At 38.8% G+C, this 18,636-nt stretch overlaps 1 protein-coding gene across 5 annotated transcripts in view; it reads left to right on the forward strand.

The window, feature by feature from the left end:
* The window catches only part of LOC150042992 (DNA-dependent ATPase/E3 ubiquitin-protein ligase HLTF), a 32,380-nt gene extending 14,122 nt beyond the window's left edge, over window positions 1-18,258 (forward strand). For 3 of the 5 annotated variants that reach the window (XM_090323311.1, XM_090323312.1, XM_090323315.1), the window contains exons 11-26: window positions 5-84; window positions 176-220; window positions 1,465-1,554; window positions 3,482-3,579; window positions 3,919-4,062; window positions 4,863-5,001; window positions 5,872-6,007; window positions 6,544-6,723; window positions 8,190-8,314; window positions 9,604-9,794; window positions 11,355-11,480; window positions 12,318-12,430; window positions 12,804-12,984; window positions 14,217-14,297; window positions 16,213-16,384; window positions 17,194-18,258. In XM_090323311.1, coding sequence (XP_090179437.1) covers window positions 5-84; window positions 176-220; window positions 1,465-1,554; window positions 3,482-3,579; window positions 3,919-4,062; window positions 4,863-5,001; window positions 5,872-6,007; window positions 6,544-6,723; window positions 8,190-8,314; window positions 9,604-9,794; window positions 11,355-11,480; window positions 12,318-12,430; window positions 12,804-12,984; window positions 14,217-14,297; window positions 16,213-16,365 — 1,882 coding nt within the window. In that variant the 3' untranslated portion in view covers window positions 16,366-16,384; window positions 17,194-18,258. The remainder of the gene's footprint in view (window positions 1-4; window positions 85-175; window positions 221-1,464; window positions 1,555-3,481; window positions 3,580-3,918; window positions 4,063-4,862; window positions 5,002-5,871; window positions 6,008-6,543; window positions 6,724-8,189; window positions 8,315-9,603; window positions 9,795-11,354; window positions 11,481-12,317; window positions 12,431-12,803; window positions 12,985-14,216; window positions 14,298-16,212; window positions 16,385-17,193) is intronic. The other 2 variants (XM_090323313.1, XM_090323314.1) reach the window with 1 other exon arrangement.
* The last annotated feature ends 378 nt before the right edge of the window (window positions 18,259-18,636 follow it).

The following is an 18,636-nucleotide window of genomic DNA, read 5'->3' on the forward strand; positions in this document are numbered from 1 at the left end:
TTAGAAGAAAAACTGCAGTTCAGTACATTGAAAGCAGTGATTCAGAGGAGGTTGAGACAAGTGAATTGCCACAGAAAATGAAAGGTAATATGTAATGGATTCGATTTGATAATATATTGAATTGGCTAATGCTTTGTTTTGCCCATTTTTATGTTTATTTTGGTTCTGATTTCAGGCAAACTGAAAAATGTACAGTCAGAGACTAGAGGTAGGGCAAAAGGTATGTGAATACTACATTTTCTCAGTACTCATAAGGTAGACTTAAAAGATTAAAGGGAAGGCCATTGATTTGCATCTTTCTGGCTTAGAAGTTTTTTGTAATAGGTCTTAAATTTAGATGCTGTTTACATTTGAACTCTTCATGGAATTTACCATATGTATTAAATTATCGAAGGAAGCCTCATTCATTGAGTGGTTAAATTAAAATCTAAGGATAACTTAAGTCAACTTAAAATAAGGTTTCTACCATTTAACTTAGGTTCAGTAGCACTCAACATGTATTTACTTACTGATTTATTGTGGTACTGGGGATTAGCTCAGGGACTCACCCTTGCTGGGCTAGCAGACCATGGTTCTGTTTCTACCTCTCACAAACTTGGGATGATAGGTGCTAGCCACCTTGTTGAGCTGTTGGCTCAGAAAGGGTCTCACAGACGTTTTTGTGATTCTCTCGTAGTCTCTGCCTCCTGAGTAGCTGCAATTATGGGCATCATATTTTGTGTATGTGTGTCTATGTGTGTGCATAAATATATGTGTATGTATATATACTCACATACACACGTTATAATTAACAATATTAATTGGATGTGGCTTCTTGGTAACATTCATATTCTTTATATATGTAAAAATCACTGAGTTTCTTTAAGTCCTATAAAATACAGTTCATCTGTTTCTTTTAATTCAGATTGTATTGTATTCCAGGTTAGTTGAGAATTAAATTGCATATTGAAAATAACTGATCACCGCTGGTGAACTGGTCTGAAAATTTGGCAGCCCACTATTAGGAGTCAAACATCTGTTTTCTTGAAAAAGTCTTCTAAAGCTAAGTTACTTTGCATGTGCCCAGTCTCACTCTTCCTTAGATGAAGATAGGCTAACAGTGGATACTCTCTGAGCTGGAAAGATAGGCTTTGTTTCAGAGGTGACAATTTTGGTTACCAAATATTTTTATTTAATACAGTATCTGAAGTTTTCTTGAATATAGTGGTAGAACATCCTATTTCCTGTCCTTAGAGTTAATTAAAAAATGTATTGGGCCAGGAGTTTGGCCTAATGGTAGAGTGCTTGCCTAGCGTGCACCAAGACTGGGATTTGATTCCTCGGTACCACATACATAGAAAAAAGTGGAAGTGGTGCTGTGGCCCACGTGGTAGAGCTCTAACTTTGAGGAAAGCCTAAGGCTGAGTTCAAGCCCAAAGGCTGGCCCCAAAAAAATGTTAAAATGTTATCATTTGTTTTCTTCAGCAGGATCATCTAAGGTTAAAGAAGATGTAGCATTTGCCTGTGCACTTACATCATCTACCACAGCAACAAAAAAGAAAATGTTAAAAAAGGGTCAGTAATTGGCTAGTTTTCTAGCTTTTGCTTTTCTTTTCTATTTTTCTATGAGATTTGAATTGTGAAAAGTATCATTATTCTATAATATTAATGTATATTAATGATACTATGTATTCTATTAAAGTATATAATAAATATTAACCATAATAGTCACTGTAATTGTGATTAATATGTTAAACATTTATATAATATATTAAATATAATCAATAAAATTAATAAATATAACTATTAGATTACATATAGATTATATTATATATTGTTATAAGAAGCTTAGAAAACAGAAGGGAAAAACTCACCTTTTTTGTTCCAGTTCATTTAGGTTTTTATATTTTCATTTTACTTATTTATTATTGTTTTAGAGGTAATATACAGTGGGATTACCTTTACATATATTGGGTCATAACTACATTTTTTTCCTTTTGCTTAGTATTAGCTGTTCCTTTTCTCTCTTGATGTAGGTTTTTTTCTGTGTCTTATCCTACTATATTTGCATTACAAAGGCCAAACCAGCAAAAGACTGAAAGTGGAGATGTATGTGGCTCAAATGGTAGAGCCTGACCATGAGTGGAAAAACTAAGGCAGAGCATGAATCCCTGATTCCCAGTACTGAGGGAATTTAAAAAATTTTTTTTTCTGTTGGTCATGGGGCTTGAACTCTGAGCCTGGGCATTGTCCCTGAGCTCTTCAGCTCAAGGCTACCACCCTACCACTTGAGCCACAGGCCCCACTTCCTGTTTCATAGTGACTAATTGGAGTTAAGAGTCTGAAGTACTGTAGTGCCCGGGCTGGCTTTGAACCACAATCCTCAGATCTCAGCCTCCTGCGTAGCTAGGATTATAGGCGTGAGCCACTGTGCCCTGCTGAAAAAAAAATATTTTTTCATGACAAAATTTTCATACATCAAAAGGCACCATAGCTATGGTAGGCTAAATGTGGAGTAAATGTAATTAACAAAGGATTGGAATTTAGACTGGAAGAATTTTTTGATATCTATTAGAATATAATAGCAGACAGTAGTAGAAAGGATGTAGATGTGGAGTTCACACACAGTCCAAATGACCAGTAAAATATCTGTAGATGCAGTTACCAGGAAAAGCTGAGGAAAGGGATGTGTAAGACACCATCTCTCTTATTTCCATTTCTCTTATTTGTTTACTTAGGCTTTCAGTTGCTTACCTGAGAAAGCAGTAGTTACCCTAACCCTTCTTCCCACATACCTGTATGCATATCATACTTCATTATTTCTCTTTAGTATGTAGTATCACCTGACATTATCATACATGTCTCTGGTCCCCCTGCTCCATTTGAAGTGGTCTAGCTAAACTATTTGAGCCGTATTCCATTGATCTAGGGTCCAGTCCTGGCAGCCTGGGGGCAGTGACTACACAAGTCATAAATAGCAGGAAGTAAAGGTCATTGAGGGCCATCTTGAAGTTTGTGGCATTAAGTGTGGTACAAATTGAGATAACGGGCTAGGAGCATGGCCTAGTGGTAGAATGCTTGCCTACAGCATGCACAAAGCCCTGAGTTCGATTCCTTAGTACCATATACATAGAAAAAGCCAGAAGTGGTGCTGTGGCTCAACTGGTAGAGTGATAGCCTTGAGAAACAGAAGCTCAGGGACAGTGCCCGGGCCCTGAGTTCAAGCCTCAGGACTGGGGTGGGGAAAAAGAAAGAAAAACAAATTGAGAAAATTGCATAAAACATATCAGGAGATAATAAAATTTCCTCCTTGTGCTGTCTCCCAGTTATAATCTGCTGGTTTTTACAGTAGGCAGTTATTATCCAGATTTTCAGATTTTAATGCTTCTCTATTGTTATTTTCACGGAAGCACACATTACCATCCCCGTACTGATTTTTATTGTCTCTCTCAATGGAGCGACACCCAGAGGTGAAGTCTGTACCAATGCTTTACTCTTTCAGGAGGATCTGCAGTAGTGGGTTCAAAGAAGTCTGAGGTTGAAGAACGACCTCGAACAACCCTGATCATCTGCCCACTCTCTGTGTTAAGCAACTGGATTGTGAGTTCTTGAGCCAGCTATTCTAAAGTGACGGAGTTGATCCTTATCTTGCATTTCCTTGGTTAATATTCTGTACTGTTAGAGTGAATTTGGATTATATTTGCTGAATGAAAGTAACTTTCCTGACAATTTAAAGAGTCGAGAGCCACAGAGGCTAAGTAAGTTGACTGAGGTCATAGTGCACTTCTAATACCTCCGGAAGAGTCGCCAGCATTTTGACTCTGTGGCCTCTTGTCTTAGGGCCATGTATCATAAAAACCTGCATAACACTTTCCATCTGCATATGAAACTCAACACTTACCTGCTTCTTAATAAAAATACTTCTGATTTTCTTTTTAGGATCAATTTGGACAACATATAAAATCAGAGGTGCACTTGAATTTTTATGTTTATTATGGTCCTGATCGTATTAGAGACCCAGCCTTGCTTTCAAAACAGGATATTGTTTTGACTACATACAACATTTTAACTCATGACTATGGAGTAAGTATACTGAAATTGTTTTGTTGGAGGCAGCCCTAAGGATTGAACCAAGGTTTGCTAGACTTACTAGGCAAGAGCTCTCCTCTTAAGCCATATCATTACTTCAGGTTTCTGAAGTATTCTAAAATTCATGTTTTATATTATTCATTTTTTTCTTTTCTCAATATTTGAGATTATAGAGAAAATAACATAATAAGGTTTTTTTTCGATACTTGACCAAGAAGTGTTTCTTCTGTGGATGTTAATTTGGATATGTTTTCCATTTAAAATATTTTAAGCAAAAGCTTTAAATTTAAACGTATCTGGTATAAGTAATATATGAATATATGTTCTATTTTGATAATCTGGAAGGTTTTTTGTTCTGTCATAATGAGTTAATAAATCAGTTTGAAAGTGAACTTCTCGTATCTGTAATCAAGAGTTTTCTAAGTCTCAGGAGGCAGGTGGTTTTTTTCTGTATAATTTTAGTTGTGTGGGTAAACCTTAAAATGTATCTCCCCATCACAATTCCAGTTTTCTAGTAAGAACATCATCACCTTTTTTGCCCTTTTGATAGCATCACTGTGCTGCTGTAGAGTGAGGCCGAGTGGCCGTGCTGGGCAGTACGTCAGTAGAACTAAATATCCCATTGGAATTCCTGGTATTACAGGTAGCACCTTGCAGCCTATGAGTACTTCATCACTCACTCTGTGTAGTGCTTAAGGCAGAGCCTGGCATATGATAATACATGCTGATACTGAGCAAATTCACTACTGGGTTATTTGGCTGTGTTTTCAATTCCTATGGAACATTTCTTTCAGACCAAAGGTGACAGTCCACTGCACAGCATAAGGTGGCTTAGGGTGATCCTGGATGAAGGACATGCCATACGAAATCCGAATGCTCAACAGACAAAAGCTGTTCTTGATCTGGAAGCAGAAAGAAGATGGGTATTGACAGGCAAGTATTCCAGTGCATTGTTTTTATTATGTTTGTAAGTTGATGCATAAATATGATGTATGTGGGTTGGTGTGCAAGCGTGTCTGGCCTCAGTTATATGTCTTTGTGGTGAAAATACTCCAAATCCTTTCTTGTGGCTTAAAAAAATCTCTAATACCTTACTCGTGTGTATTGCCTTTCTGCTGCGCAGGAGAGCCTGAGGCCGTGCCTGGTGCTGGGTCTTCCCTGCCCTCTTCACCACGTCCCTAAGCTCTTCATCTTCCACATGCTGTGCTGGCTTTACTAATTTACATTCCCAGCTGCAGTATGCAGAGTGCCCAGTTCACCAGCAACTGTCTTCTACATTTTTGATAACAGTCATTCCAACTGGAATGAGGTGATGTCACTCTTGTTTTGATTTGAAGTCCGTAATATGGATGTTGAGCAATTTTTTTCCCATGGACCTTCGCCGGCTTATCTTCCTTTCTTCTTTCCGTTTTCTCCCTGTCTCTCTTCCTTTCTCTCCTTTCCCTTTCTTCACTAGCACTAGGGCTTGAACTCAGGCCCAGATGCTTGAGTGTTTTGCTCAAGGCTAGTGTTTGAGCCACAGTTCCACTTCTGGCTTTTTTGGTGGTTAATTGGAGATAAGACTGTCACAGATTTTTCCTACCTGGTCTGGCTTTGAGCCTTCATCCTTAGCTCTCAGCCTTCTGAGCAGCTTAGATTGCAAGTGTGAGTCACAGTGCTTGGATAAGGTGGCGAGCTTAATTATTTCATTGTCTGGTTAAAGTGATGTTACAAGGGCTGGTGGTAGGGCTTAATGACAGAGTGCTTGGCTAGAATGTGCAAGGCTCTGGAGTTGAAGCTGCCATCACTTTCTCTCATTTTCAGGTACTCCTATCCAGAATTCCCTAAAGGACTTGTGGTCTCTTCTGTCCTTCTTAAAACTTAAACCATTTCTTGATAGAGAATGGTGGCATAGAACAATTCAGCGTCCTGTAACAATGGGAGATGAAGGAGGTCTTAGGTACGTAATTTATTGACGACTGGTATTTTAGCTATCGTTAGTGGAAGTCCTTACTATTTTGACCCTTCAGTCTCCAAAACATTTCAGTATGGAGTCTCAATCGACTTTTAGAGAGACAAAATAATTCTATTTCCCGTTTTAGCAAACTGAAAGGGATGAGAGAGCTTTATAGTCTTTGTTAACACTAACAGATTCTGCTGAGATAGCAAGAACTTTTCTTTAATGAGCCAGTTGGAGTATAGAGTATTGGGTGATATTGATAAGACAGTTGAAGAGTAAAAGGGTTAGTGATTAGAACAGAAATGGAGGGAAAAGCTCAAGAAAAGTAAGGACCAAGTTGATGAAAAATGTCAGTGCATTTGTTGGTATAATTCATCATTTGTAGAATACTTCTGTGATTACTAATTTGGACTAAAGCCAAATAATGAACTTTTTAAAAACTGTACAAAAGTTTTAAAAACAATAATAGCATTCTTTTTGTTCCTATTGACTTGTATAGAAATATAAAGCTGTGTAATTATGTTTATTTTGAATAGACGTTTACAGTCCCTGATTAAAAATATCACACTTAGAAGAACAAAGACAAGCAAAATTAAAGGAAAGCCTGTCTTGGAGTTACCAGAACGTAAAGTATTTATTCAGCATATCACACTTTCAGATGAAGAGAGACAGATTTATCAGTCTGTGAAAAATGAAGGCAAAGCTACAATTGGAAGGTATGGAGAAAGAATATTGAAAATTCAACTTCTTTGTTTCTCATTAGCTAAATTGCATTTTTAGATACATTAGCAGTGAATTTTCAAGTGTATTAGAACATTTTCTTCTGTAATTTATACTAACTTTTTTTCAACAAATTAGAATTGAACAAGTTAACAGTGTGTATAATTTACCAGGTCAGTAATTCTGCAAGTCTGAAAGAAATGTGAAGTTTATGTAAAATCAGAAGGCCTTGCTCACTTCCACTTCAGACTTTGTTTCATGGGGGTAGTTAAAAGCCACCGAGAAACCTGGATATGGAGAGTACTTGCGCTTGTGGGGAAGGAGAGCTATTAAGTGCTACAGCTGAGGGAAGTGTGCACATTTAAGAAAGGTGATATAAAGAAGCTGCTGTGGGAGCTTTTTATCAAAGGACAGAAGTAGGGCAAAAATGGAATTCAGAAGCCCAAGGAAGAAATGGCCAGTAGTATCACATAGGTAGACTCAAAAAGGGCTGTTGAATAACGTGATGCACAGTGGGTGCATTTAGAGAAATCAGTCAACAGGGATTACAGAAAATGTGGAAATGAGAGAATGGGAGTGGGTGAGAGAGAGAGAAGAGGGATTAGGAGTGGGTGGGGATGAGTAATTCCAGTGTAATCCAGAGCCAGGGAAGGTAGGCCAAGACGAGGTAGAGCAAGACTGCAAAAATAGGGAGTCTTCAAAACACAGGCTAAGGGAAAATGAGAGATGAGGTAAAAAAATCACTCCAAGCAGATTTTGAACTTCTGTATCTTAGAGTGCTAATTAAGTGCCCATTGAAAGCATACGTTTAATTCTGATTCTGTGTCTCTTTGTGTCTATTGGTTATCTTTTGTCTACTTTTCAGAGGTATAGTTCTTTTTCCGTTCCTCTATGTTTGGATTTAGTTTTTGTTTTCTTAGTGCTGTTTTCTCTGGTTTCAGCAGTCTTTTTGTGCTGCTTCCATGGCTTGTGATTTCTTTTCTCCAGTGGTTCACTTTTCTCCTTAGCACTCAAGGCTGGGTGAGCTCATTTCTCATCTTTTCAAAGCTTTGTCTTTCCCTTAAGCAATATTTCTCGTAGGCTTTGTTTGTGTTGATAGAGGAGTGAGAGAAGAATTACAGGGGCCTAGCATGAAGCACAGTGCTCATAGCCTTGTTCCCAAAGCCACGCTGCGTCCAGGCTTCCTCATTCAGCCTCTCTCCCCTGTCAGGGCGCTCAAGTCATCAGGCATGTGCTCGGTTTGTTTTTGCACATGGCACACATTGCTTCTCTTTAGTGAAGAAGTGAAGTTTGGAAGTAGTTTGAGATCTGCAGTTGTACCTCTGCTTTTCTCATCTCACTTTGACTCTCACTTACTGTGCTGAGTTTCCTTAAAGAGTCAGTTTTTCTTTGCCCTTACAAGATGTTGTGGTGTGGGAGTGTTTCCGACGGAGGGCTCCACACTTGACTGCCTCATTGCTAGGTATTTCACGGAAGGGACCGTCCTCGCACACTATGCAGATGTCCTGGGTCTTTTGCTCAGACTGCGGCAGATTTGCTGTCATACTCATCTTCTGACAAATGCAGGGTCGGCCAGTGGCCCCTCAGGTAAGGAGCTGAGACCTTTATGCCATCTGAATTTGGGTTATTATTTTGCTCTGTCAGATGAGCATTATTTTTAAGAAATATGTTGTCAATATGCCCAAGACATTTTTCTTGGTGTTACTGGAGTCCCAGCTCATGGGCTCGTGCTTGCTTAGGCAGCCACTCCACCTATCACAGAGTCAACCGTAGTCTGCGCTCTGCCTATTTTTTTTTTTTTTTTTGCCAGTCATGGGCTTGAGCTCAGGGCCTGAGCACTGTCCTTGGACTTTCTCAAGGTTAGAACTGTACCACTTGAGCCTTAGCACCATTTCTGGCTTTTTTCTATGTATGTGGTACCGAGGAATCGAACCTGGGTCTTCGTGCATGCTAGGCAAGCACTCTACCACTAGGTCAAACTCCTGGCTCCATTTTAGGCTTCCTGCTGTTGGTGGGCCTGGCGCTCACCACCACCACACTCTCCGCAGAGATCAGTTTTTTGAACTTTACCACTTGGACTGGTCTCGAGTCCTCCCACAGAGCCAGGATGACAGGAGTCTGCCACTGTGTGGGAAGGCTTAGAGAGGAGGGGTTCTCCTGACCTTTTTTGCTTGATTGGCCTCTGACTTCCATCCTCATGTTCTCAGCCTCATTACAGGCATGAGGCACCTGCACACGGCACCCCAGGTGTTTTTTTTTTTTTTTTTTACCCACGAAGGTAGCCTTGAAGTCTTTTCAGAGTTTCTAGTGATCGATTCCTTGGATGAAAAGTCAGATTGCATCTGCCTTTCATTCTGTTATAATATAGGCAGACACTGTAATGATGACTTTGTATGAAGGATGTTATGTGAGTTAGCTTTTACCCTGTTACCCTGTCATCTGAAAAAATATTTTTTTTTTTTTTTTGCCAGTCCTGGGCTTGAGCTCAGGGCCTGAGCACTGTCCTTGGACTTTCTCAAGGCTAGAGCTCTACCACTTAAGCCTCAGCACCACTTCCGGCTTTTTTCTATGTATGTGGTACCAAGGAATCGAACCCGGGTCTTTATGCATGCTAGGCAAGCACTTTAACCACTAGGCCAAACTCCTGGCCCCTGAAAAAATAATTTTTTTATTTGAGTAGTTTTACAAAAGGGTTTCAGTGCAACCTATCAGTTTGTGAGTACAATGAATCTTGATCCTTAGCACCCCTTTAACTCACCCTGTATGCCAGAAAAAAGTGAGGCTACTATGCTGGCAGGCAAAACATTTCCTTATATATAGGGCGAGTGAATTTGTATAACCATGTTATAAATCTTGCTCTGAAATTAATTTTTCAGCCTTTTCTCTAGGAAACGATACGCCTGAAGAACTGAGAAAGAAGTTAATAAGGAAGATGAAATTAATTCTGAGCTCAGGTTCAGATGAAGAATGTGCAATTTGCTTGGATTCCTTAACAGTTCCTGTGATAACACATTGTGCACATGTGTTTTGTAAGCCTTGTATTTGCCAAGTCATTCAGAATGAACAGGTTGGTGCCTTGCTCAGTACAGATCCAATCTCATGGAGTGATGCACCTCTAGTGGAAAGGAAAACCTGAGTCCATCGTAGAGCAAGGAACTTTGCACTTGAATTTAATAGTGCACCTTTTATGGTTTATTATTTCATTGTTGCAGTAGGTAATATACTTTTCCTAACTTGAGCTCTTCACACAAAAGGGCATCTTTTGGGTGCAGTGTTTGCTACAGTCAGTTAATTCTAGTTCTACTAACCTTAGGTCAGTGCTGCCCACTAAATACATCAGTACACAAGTACTTCCAATGTCCTAGTCACTGTATTTTTAATAAAATCAGTGCATCTTAGCAGGGTGTGGTGGCTCACGCCTGTAATCCTAGCTACTCAGGAGGCTGAGATCTGAGGATGCTATTCAAAGCCAGCCTGGGCACTAAAATCCTAAAATCCCGTGGGATAACCACTAGAAAACCATAAATGACACTGTGGTCAAGGGGTAGGGTGGTAGCCTTGAGCTGAAGAGCTCAGGGATCACACTCAGGCCCAGAGTTCAAGCCCCATGACCAACTAAAAAAAAAAAAAAGAAATTAATCTTAATAATAAATACTATTTCAGTCCGAAAAGAAATTAATCTTAATAATACTAATTCATTCTAACATAGCTAAACTAAGTCAGTATTGACATGACTTGATACATGCTTTTTTAAAAAAACTAAATCTTCAAAATCTCTAACCTTGATAAAAATGAAGTGTGGCTTAGCTACACATGGCTATTTCCTGTTGTATTGGATAAAAGTGAATGAAACTGTAACTTAGCCACATCTGTACCTGGTTATTTCCATTGCATTGGATAAAGTAGGTCTAGCTCTTTTGTATGGTAAAGTTTTTTTCAAATAGAATAATACTTTACACAGTCTTTCAGCTAGTATAATTTTTTAACCTTTTAAACATAACATAAAAATACACCAGTTATACTTGATTGTAAAACTAAACCTCTATCACTGTGATCTTTTTGCATTTCTTCTCAAAATCACACTGTAAGAGTCTGATGTTTTAGTCTCAGAATCTTTAATTCTGATGATTTTGGATAGTTCTTTAAATCAGATATAGTTTTATTCTGTTGGTAGGTCTTAGGACAAGTGACTAGATCCTGTAACTCTCCTTAGTAAACTAGATCATGGTTTTCATGGACTTGTAGGATTTAGCAGATATGGACAGTTAGGTAAGCTGTCAGAGCTTTGTAAATGATTAGCTTCACAAACCATGAAAAACAGTTTCACAAAGCTTGCTCTGTTTCCTCTTTGTTCAAGAAGTTATTACTTTTGACTTCTTCGTTGCAAGTGATAGGCTACTTAGTATTTCAGGCTGTCAAGCGAGTCAAGGTCACACTCTGCCCCTTCTGTAAACATGCAATACACATATATTGGAACACTGAAAGTACAACATGCAGTTCCATCTGAATGTCATAACGTACCTTAGTAAAACGACAGCCATGTGGCAGGGATAATCTGCTGTACTTTGAGAGACTTGTATTTCTGATCCTGAACAGCGTGGCTCACATTTTGGTCCTTCTTGCACAGCCGCATGCAAAGTGTCCATTATGCAGACATGACATCCATGGGGACAATTTATTAGAATGCCCTCCAGAAGAATTGGCATGCGACAGTGAGAGAAAGTCTAATACGGAATGGACATCTAGTTCCAAGGTAAAGTTCACACGTGCGGATGTTGTTTTGTTTTTTTTCCTCAAGATTTTATTAACATTGATTTTTACATTGTATTTCAAATGTCATGTTTAACAAACAAGCATTCAAGAAGGGAATCTGTATATACTCACTGGCACATAGATTTTAGAACATAATTAAAATTAAGCTGAGTCTTCATATGTCATAGACACATATTAATCTATGTAATAAAGCATTATATCTATAGAGTGAATATATATATATATATATATATATATATATATGGAAGTACATACCATGTGACAAAATAGTCAATAGCTACTGAGTTTTCAATAACTTTAGGAAAGAAGAGAGAAAAGAGAAATAGGTTTATTACTATAGTATTCTTTCAGCCTTAGGTTTTTAAAAGATCAGTCTTTTGTTTTTTTTTGTAGTTATGGGACATATCTGAAATTTCTTTTTTTTTTTTTTTTGCCAATCCTGGGCTTGAACTCAGGGCCTGAGCATTGTCCTTGGACTTTCTCAAGGCTAGAGTTCTACCACTTGAGCCTTAGCACCACTTCTGGCTTTTTTTTTTTTTTTCTACGTATGTGGTACCGAGGAATCGAACCCGGGTCCTCGTGCATGCTAGGCAAACACTTTAACCACTAGGCCAAACTCCTGGCCCTTCTTAAAAAAATTAGGTCCATATCAGTGCACAATATATGCATCTGGCAACATTATACTAAATTCCATTAAGATGCACAATTAGTATATGTTAGTGAAATTTTAAAAATATTTAGACATTTTAGAGGTAATTACCAGTTGAAACAGAATCTAATGGGCATCTTATTTTATTTTATTTTATTTTTTTTACAGATTAATGCTCTAATGCATGCTTTGATTGAGTTAAGAACAAAGAATCCCAACATTAAAAGCTTGGTTGTTTCTCAGTTTACAACATTCCTGTCTTTAATAGAAACACCACTAAAGTAAGTTCCAGTGATTTTAAACTGGGTTTTATATGTGTATGTTATTTGATAGCCAAAAGAAAAAGAAAAAAGAAAGACCTAATCTTTTAGTAGTTCTAGTCATATCATTCATCTAAAAAATGATATTTACAGTTACCACAGCACATTTCCTGGTAACAAGATTTTAAATTTAAATTACATTAGAAAAAAAAAACAAAACTGACTGCAAGTATTTGGCAAATTAGTGGATGCTCCAGTAAGCATTTGTTAAATTAGTGAGGAAATTCCAAGTGAATGAATGAATGCAGAAAGAGATCAAGTTAAGATTTGTCACAATTTAGCTTTCTCTTTTTTTAATGTTGCGGTGAGTGTCACTTGTCTCTTTCACCATTAGAGCCTCAGGGTTTGTGTTTACCCGTTTGGATGGCTCCATGGCCCAAAAGAGAAGAGTTGAATCAATTCAGTGCTTTCAGAACACAGAAGAAGGCTCTCCAACTGTAATGCTGCTGTCCTTAAAAGCCGGTGGAGTTGGTTTGAATCTTTGTGCAGCTTCTCGAGTGTTTTTAATGGATCCAGTATGTAGTTTTTTTTTATTATTATTTTAAAATAATAAATAGGCATGTTTGTCATAATCTTTACAATACCCTTATGAGAAGGAAAACACATTATTATACTATTTTAGAGGGGGAAACTGAAACACAGAACAGCCAATAATTTGCCTTATATCACAGAGCAAAAAGCTAGTCAAATTCTGTGTGTGTATGTGTGTCTGTGTCTGTGTGTCTGTGTGTCTATGTCTGTGTCTGTCTATGTCTGTTGATGCAGGGGCTTGAACTCATGGCTTTGTCCTCTTAGGCTTTCTTGGTCTGGCTGGGGCTACCTCTTGAGCCACACCTCTAATCTGGCATTTTGCTTGTTAATTGGTAATGGAATCTTGCAGATTTTTCTGCCTAGGATGGCTCTGTACCCCATCTCCAGGTCTCAGACTCCCGAGTACCCAGGATTACAGGTGTGGGCTATTAGTGCCTGGCGTGTGCTGTGTTTTGGTGAGCTGGTGTGCTGTGCTGTGTGTGTGGGGTGGAGTAAATGAGTGTCAGGCAGAACACTGTGCTGCAGGCACTGGGAATCTGGAACTAAAGCAGCTCTTGTCATGGTGCTGGCTGTCTGAGCGCTGGTGTGCCTCAGAGGTAGGTTGAATGCATCTTTAAGCCTCCATCCTCATGAGAGAGGAGAGGGATATTTGGATGGAGCCCAGCGCTGCATATTGTACACATATTTCATAGGAGACTTTGGAGCTGGTGGTCCAGATTCACAACCAGAGACATAGATAACGTGAATGGAATGTTCTTGGCAACCTTTATGCTCTCATTATGGTTGTGCAAGGCTGGCCCTAGAGGTGAGGCCCGCAGTTCACTGAGCCTTACTCTAACTTTGCGACCTGAAGCTGTATCCACCCAGATCTAAGTTTTTCTGAGCCTGCAATGGGGTTGTTTAGGTAGTCAGCACCTGAATTAACGTTTAATTTCTGCTTGAGCCGGGTCACCCTGTAGTTGGAGCAGTTTGGGTTGCATTAGGGATGCTGAACACTGAAGCCTCTTTGTGGTAAGAGACTGGCTGAGCTCCCCACAGCCAGTGTGGGGAGCTGGGGGAAAGGACACAGAGGTGGCCTGCCCGTCACCGGGCCTGGGAGAGCTTTTTCACCCCAGTGTCTGAGTTTGGTCAGGAGGAGGCATGCGTGGTGCTGAAGTGACAGGGAGGGTGAAGCCCAGCCTTACAGAGCGTTGACATGTACCTGGTGTCTCCTTAGGCCTGGAACCCTGCTGCGGAAGACCAGTGCTTTGACAGATGCCACAGGCTGGGCCAGAAGCAGGAGGTCATCATTACAAAAGTGAGTGTGGGTGCGAGGGGGGCCTTGTGCACTGCCGTAGGTCTTCCCTCTCCTTCCCGACCAGTTCAGACTGCGTTGCTCAGGGCCTCTTCTCGACAGATGCACACCTTCCTCTGCATGCATCTCCACACACACAGATGCACTTAAATGATCAGTGGGGATACTCATTTTACAACATTCTATTAGATGAATGTTACTCATTATAAATGGGTGGATTCACACATTTTTGTGGTAATGTAAGAAAAGTATGTGGTTTTAGCTATTCTTCTGAATGTACTCTTCATTCCCATATACTGCTGCACAGCTGTCCTACTACAGCCTATGGAAATCTGTTCTGCTTACATAAAAATTCCATTCACATCACTCATACTGCCATTCTGCTTCGTCTTGGACCCCCTACACACCCATTCTTCTTGGTGCCTGTGTATATGTTACGTTATAATTTATTTAACCAATCCAGCATTTGCACAGTGGCATTACTATGGGTGTGTGTCTGTGGATATACACCGGTATTTCTTCAGGATAGATGGAAAAAACTAGACATTTGGATGTATAATTTTTGTTAGATCATCGTCATGTTGCTTGCAAAAGGTACTTTTTGGGGAGTTAGCTCAGGGGCAGGCAGAGTGCTTCCTTAGTATTCCAGGGCCCTAGGTTTGAGCCCTAGCACTACTATAAACACACACAAAGAAAAACTGCAAGCAAATGTATTAACCCAAACCCAGCTCAGACCGGCCTTAGGATATGTGAGGCTGATGTTAGACTTGGCCTATGTGAACAGCTTGTACGAGTCAGTTTTCAATAACCTAATACCCTGAACTTCTAGAAGTTATTTACCTATACCTTCAGTTTTCTGTTAGACTACATACTTTGATGCTGTAATGTACTTTATATATTGCTTGCTTTTAAGTAGATATGTATGTTCAAAATAGTTTATCCTAGACTCCTTTGGTCATAGAAAAAAATTTTTAGAATTTTAAAATTTCTAATCTTATTTTTATCTTTATATATAATGTATATAAAAACTATAGAGTATATGTACATTACATATATACATGATATATATGTACAATATATACTATATATGTATATACATACAAATATGTACAAATACATTATACATGTATGTGTGTGTGTGTGTGTGTGTGTGTGTGTATGTATGTAGATGTGCATATGCAAGTAGTGGGGCTTTAACTCAGGGCCTTGTGTTTTTCTGCTCCAGGGTGGTGTTCTTTCTACTTGAACCACACCTTCACTTCTGGCTTTTTCCTAGTTAGTGGGATTCATCTTCCTGGGCTGGCTTTGAAACTCAGTCCTTAATGTCTCAGCCACTTCCTAGTGTTAGAATTTTTTAAAAAACTATTCTTAAAAATGAGAATTTTATAAAATGTTTCATAAACATCTTGAGGTCATATTATGAGTTTCTTCCCCAGGGTCCTGGATAAACTCATTATTTGATTTCTGGAAATACCTCATTTGGCTTTTAAGATACAATATTAATTTTATTTTTTAAACAGTATTTCTCTTAAGAGTTGCCTTTAAAGCTTGTATATGCTGTTCTTTCCTGGTGATTGGCTCTCAGAAGTAACTTAGGAGTAGGAGTAACTTCCTGTTTTATAGGCCGAAATCCTAGTGGGTTTGAAGGCAGAGTCTAGTGCAGACAACCACCATCTTCTCATATTCCCACTGAACACGGAAATATGGTTGACAGGTTTTCTTACTAATCACTTCAGTGTGTCCCAGCATTGTCAGAAGGCCTTGAAGTTTCATTGTTTCTGTTTTTAACAGGCATTGTTGCTAGCGTATTTGTCTTTGATGCTTCTCAATAATAGTTGATGTAGTATAGATTTCAAATACTGTTACCTTAAGTAATTAAGTGCCTTCCCTTTTCTTTTCCCTGATTTTCTTTTGAAAGTTCATTGTGAAGGATTCTGTGGAAGAAAATATGCTGAAAATACAAAACACAAAACGAGAACTTGCAGCTGGAGCTTTTGGGACAAAGAAAACAAATGCGAACGAAACGAAACAAGCTAAAATTAACGAAATCAGAACTTTAATTGATTTATAATTTGTGGGATTTTTGTAAGGTCAGTTTGATCAGATACATACATTTTGGAAGTAAAAAGATTTAGGAGATCTAGAGAGTAAGTCTTCTAAAAGGGGCATATTGCTTCATATTAGTAAATAGGTATTTCTAACATGTAACTTCCTATATATAAGCCTATTTTTAATGACACTTCAAATAGCAATAAGTTCCATTCTATACTGTGGCCTAAAACAGTTTTTGAGAAAAAAAAGATGACTTTTGTTATTCAAGTTTTCATAGTAACTGCTGAGTATTTCATGTATCTTCCAAGTACTCAGCTTTTTCATATTTCAAATAAGGTTGAAGCTTTTATATTTTTAATCAGTAAAGACTGACTTTCTGCGTTGGGCACATTTGGTTCTTCACCAGAGCCTGGTCTGTGATGCAGTCACAGTCCATGTAAATTATAGCGCATGTAGACTGCCAGAGGGACTGAGTATATTGGGCTTTCAAAAACCTAATTTGCATTCCAAAACTTTAAGTGACAGAGCAAAGTCCAGGCTAGCAAATGCTCTGCACCTTTTTTTTTTTTTTTTTTAAATAGCGTCTTTGTAGTTTACGTGTGGTGTGTAATACTGTGTTTATGAGAAATGAGGGGCTGCACTACAGCTCAGTGGGCTGTGTTTAGCCAGATGTTTTCTAGTCCTTGCTTAACTGTGATTGACATTGACAGAGTATAAATACAGTCTGGGGGTGAGAGGGAGCCAGTTTCCCCCATCTTTATTTGAATATTTAAATTATGGAGAGTGCTATAGGTACTTTTATTTATGCAGCTTTTTTTGGAAATAACTATGCATTTTTATAATTCAGAAGACCACTGTTTGTGCGAGGCGGGATATCTGCACGGAAGCTGAGCTGGACGACCTCCAAAGTCCTTTCACCTCTTAAAGACATCTGAATGGAAAGATTGCTTTGTGTGTAGGATCTATATAATTGGGAACTTCAGTAATTCTTCCTTACAGTTTTCTTACGTTTATGTTGTTGTTGTTGTTGTTAATAAGCAAACAGTATTTGCCACAGAATTCAAGATGACTCTGAGTCATTATTAAAACAACTAGAAATTTAGCAATCAGGTTAGGTAATCAGTGGTTTCTTGAGGGGAACTTTTTTTCTAATGCAGAGACTAATTACTGTAATAAGAGATGCTTTATGGCTTGATGACACTGACTCCAGAACACCTTCCATGTTACTTCCAGCATTAGAGATTTGACTGAAAGGTAAGAGATTTGAGGCAACCTTGTGGTAGGAGGTACACATCTCAGGTGGTGCCAGATGCCACCTTCTCTTCACTTGAGAGCCCTGCTGCCCTGGTAGAGTAGTGAGTTTTTCCCAGAGGCTGGAGGGTGGGGAGGTGGGGTAAGTCAAGACCAAGACCTTTCTGCAGGGTGAGAATGGAGAATAGCTTGGGACGGTCTAGCATTAAAAGCCCCTGGGGAAGTTCTTTCTCTGTTAGGGCCAACATTCCATAAAAACTCAGATTAATCAGAGTTCCATTGAATTGGCACGTGTGTTCTGTGGGTGCTGCTGCTCCAGCGACAGTAAGAAAAATCCCCCCACAATCTATTCTGCTTGATGACCAAGGTTACCCACTTACATCATTGTGTTTTTAAACACATTCATAAGGATAAGTTTGGCAAGTCATCCAAATACCTTTTTTTTTGTACAGTTAAGTGCTGTTAAATAGAAATTTCAGTTTATCTTAAACTATATAAACCACTGGAATGAAAACTTCACATTACGCTATGCTGTTAATTCTGTTTTATTGCATAGAATAATAGTTTTAGAAATACATTGGAAACATTGTAATCTCAATTGTGGTTCAAACTGAATTTTGTGGTTTAAACTGGATTTTGTTTTAAAGTCAATAAAAACTTCAAAAAAGCATAAGCCTCTTTGGTGTTATAATTTAATGACTTTTCTTTAAACACAATAAAAGGGAATAATTAAATCTCATTTCTTTGAGGTTGCATATTACGTAGTTTCTGACATACACAAAAAATACTGTGAGAATAATGTGCTCAGTCAGCTTTTTTTTGTGGGAGGAAAGGGGACAGTCCTGGGCTTGAACTTGGGCCTGGGTGCTGTCCTTGGGCTTTCTCAAGGATAGAGCTCTACCACTTGAGCCACAGCACCTTTTCTATGTATTTGGGACTGAGGAATGGAACCCATGTCTTTGTGCAAGCTAGGCAAGCGCTCTACCACTAGGCCAAACTCCTGGCCTCATTCAGCTTTTGTTTTGATCAATTTAGCAGG

This window comes from Megascapheus bottae, chromosome 32 (assembly GCF_031878675.1).
Source record: "Megascapheus bottae isolate mThoBot1 chromosome 32, mThoBot2.hap1, whole genome shotgun sequence".
Lineage (NCBI taxonomy): Eukaryota > Metazoa > Chordata > Mammalia > Rodentia > Geomyidae > Megascapheus > Megascapheus bottae.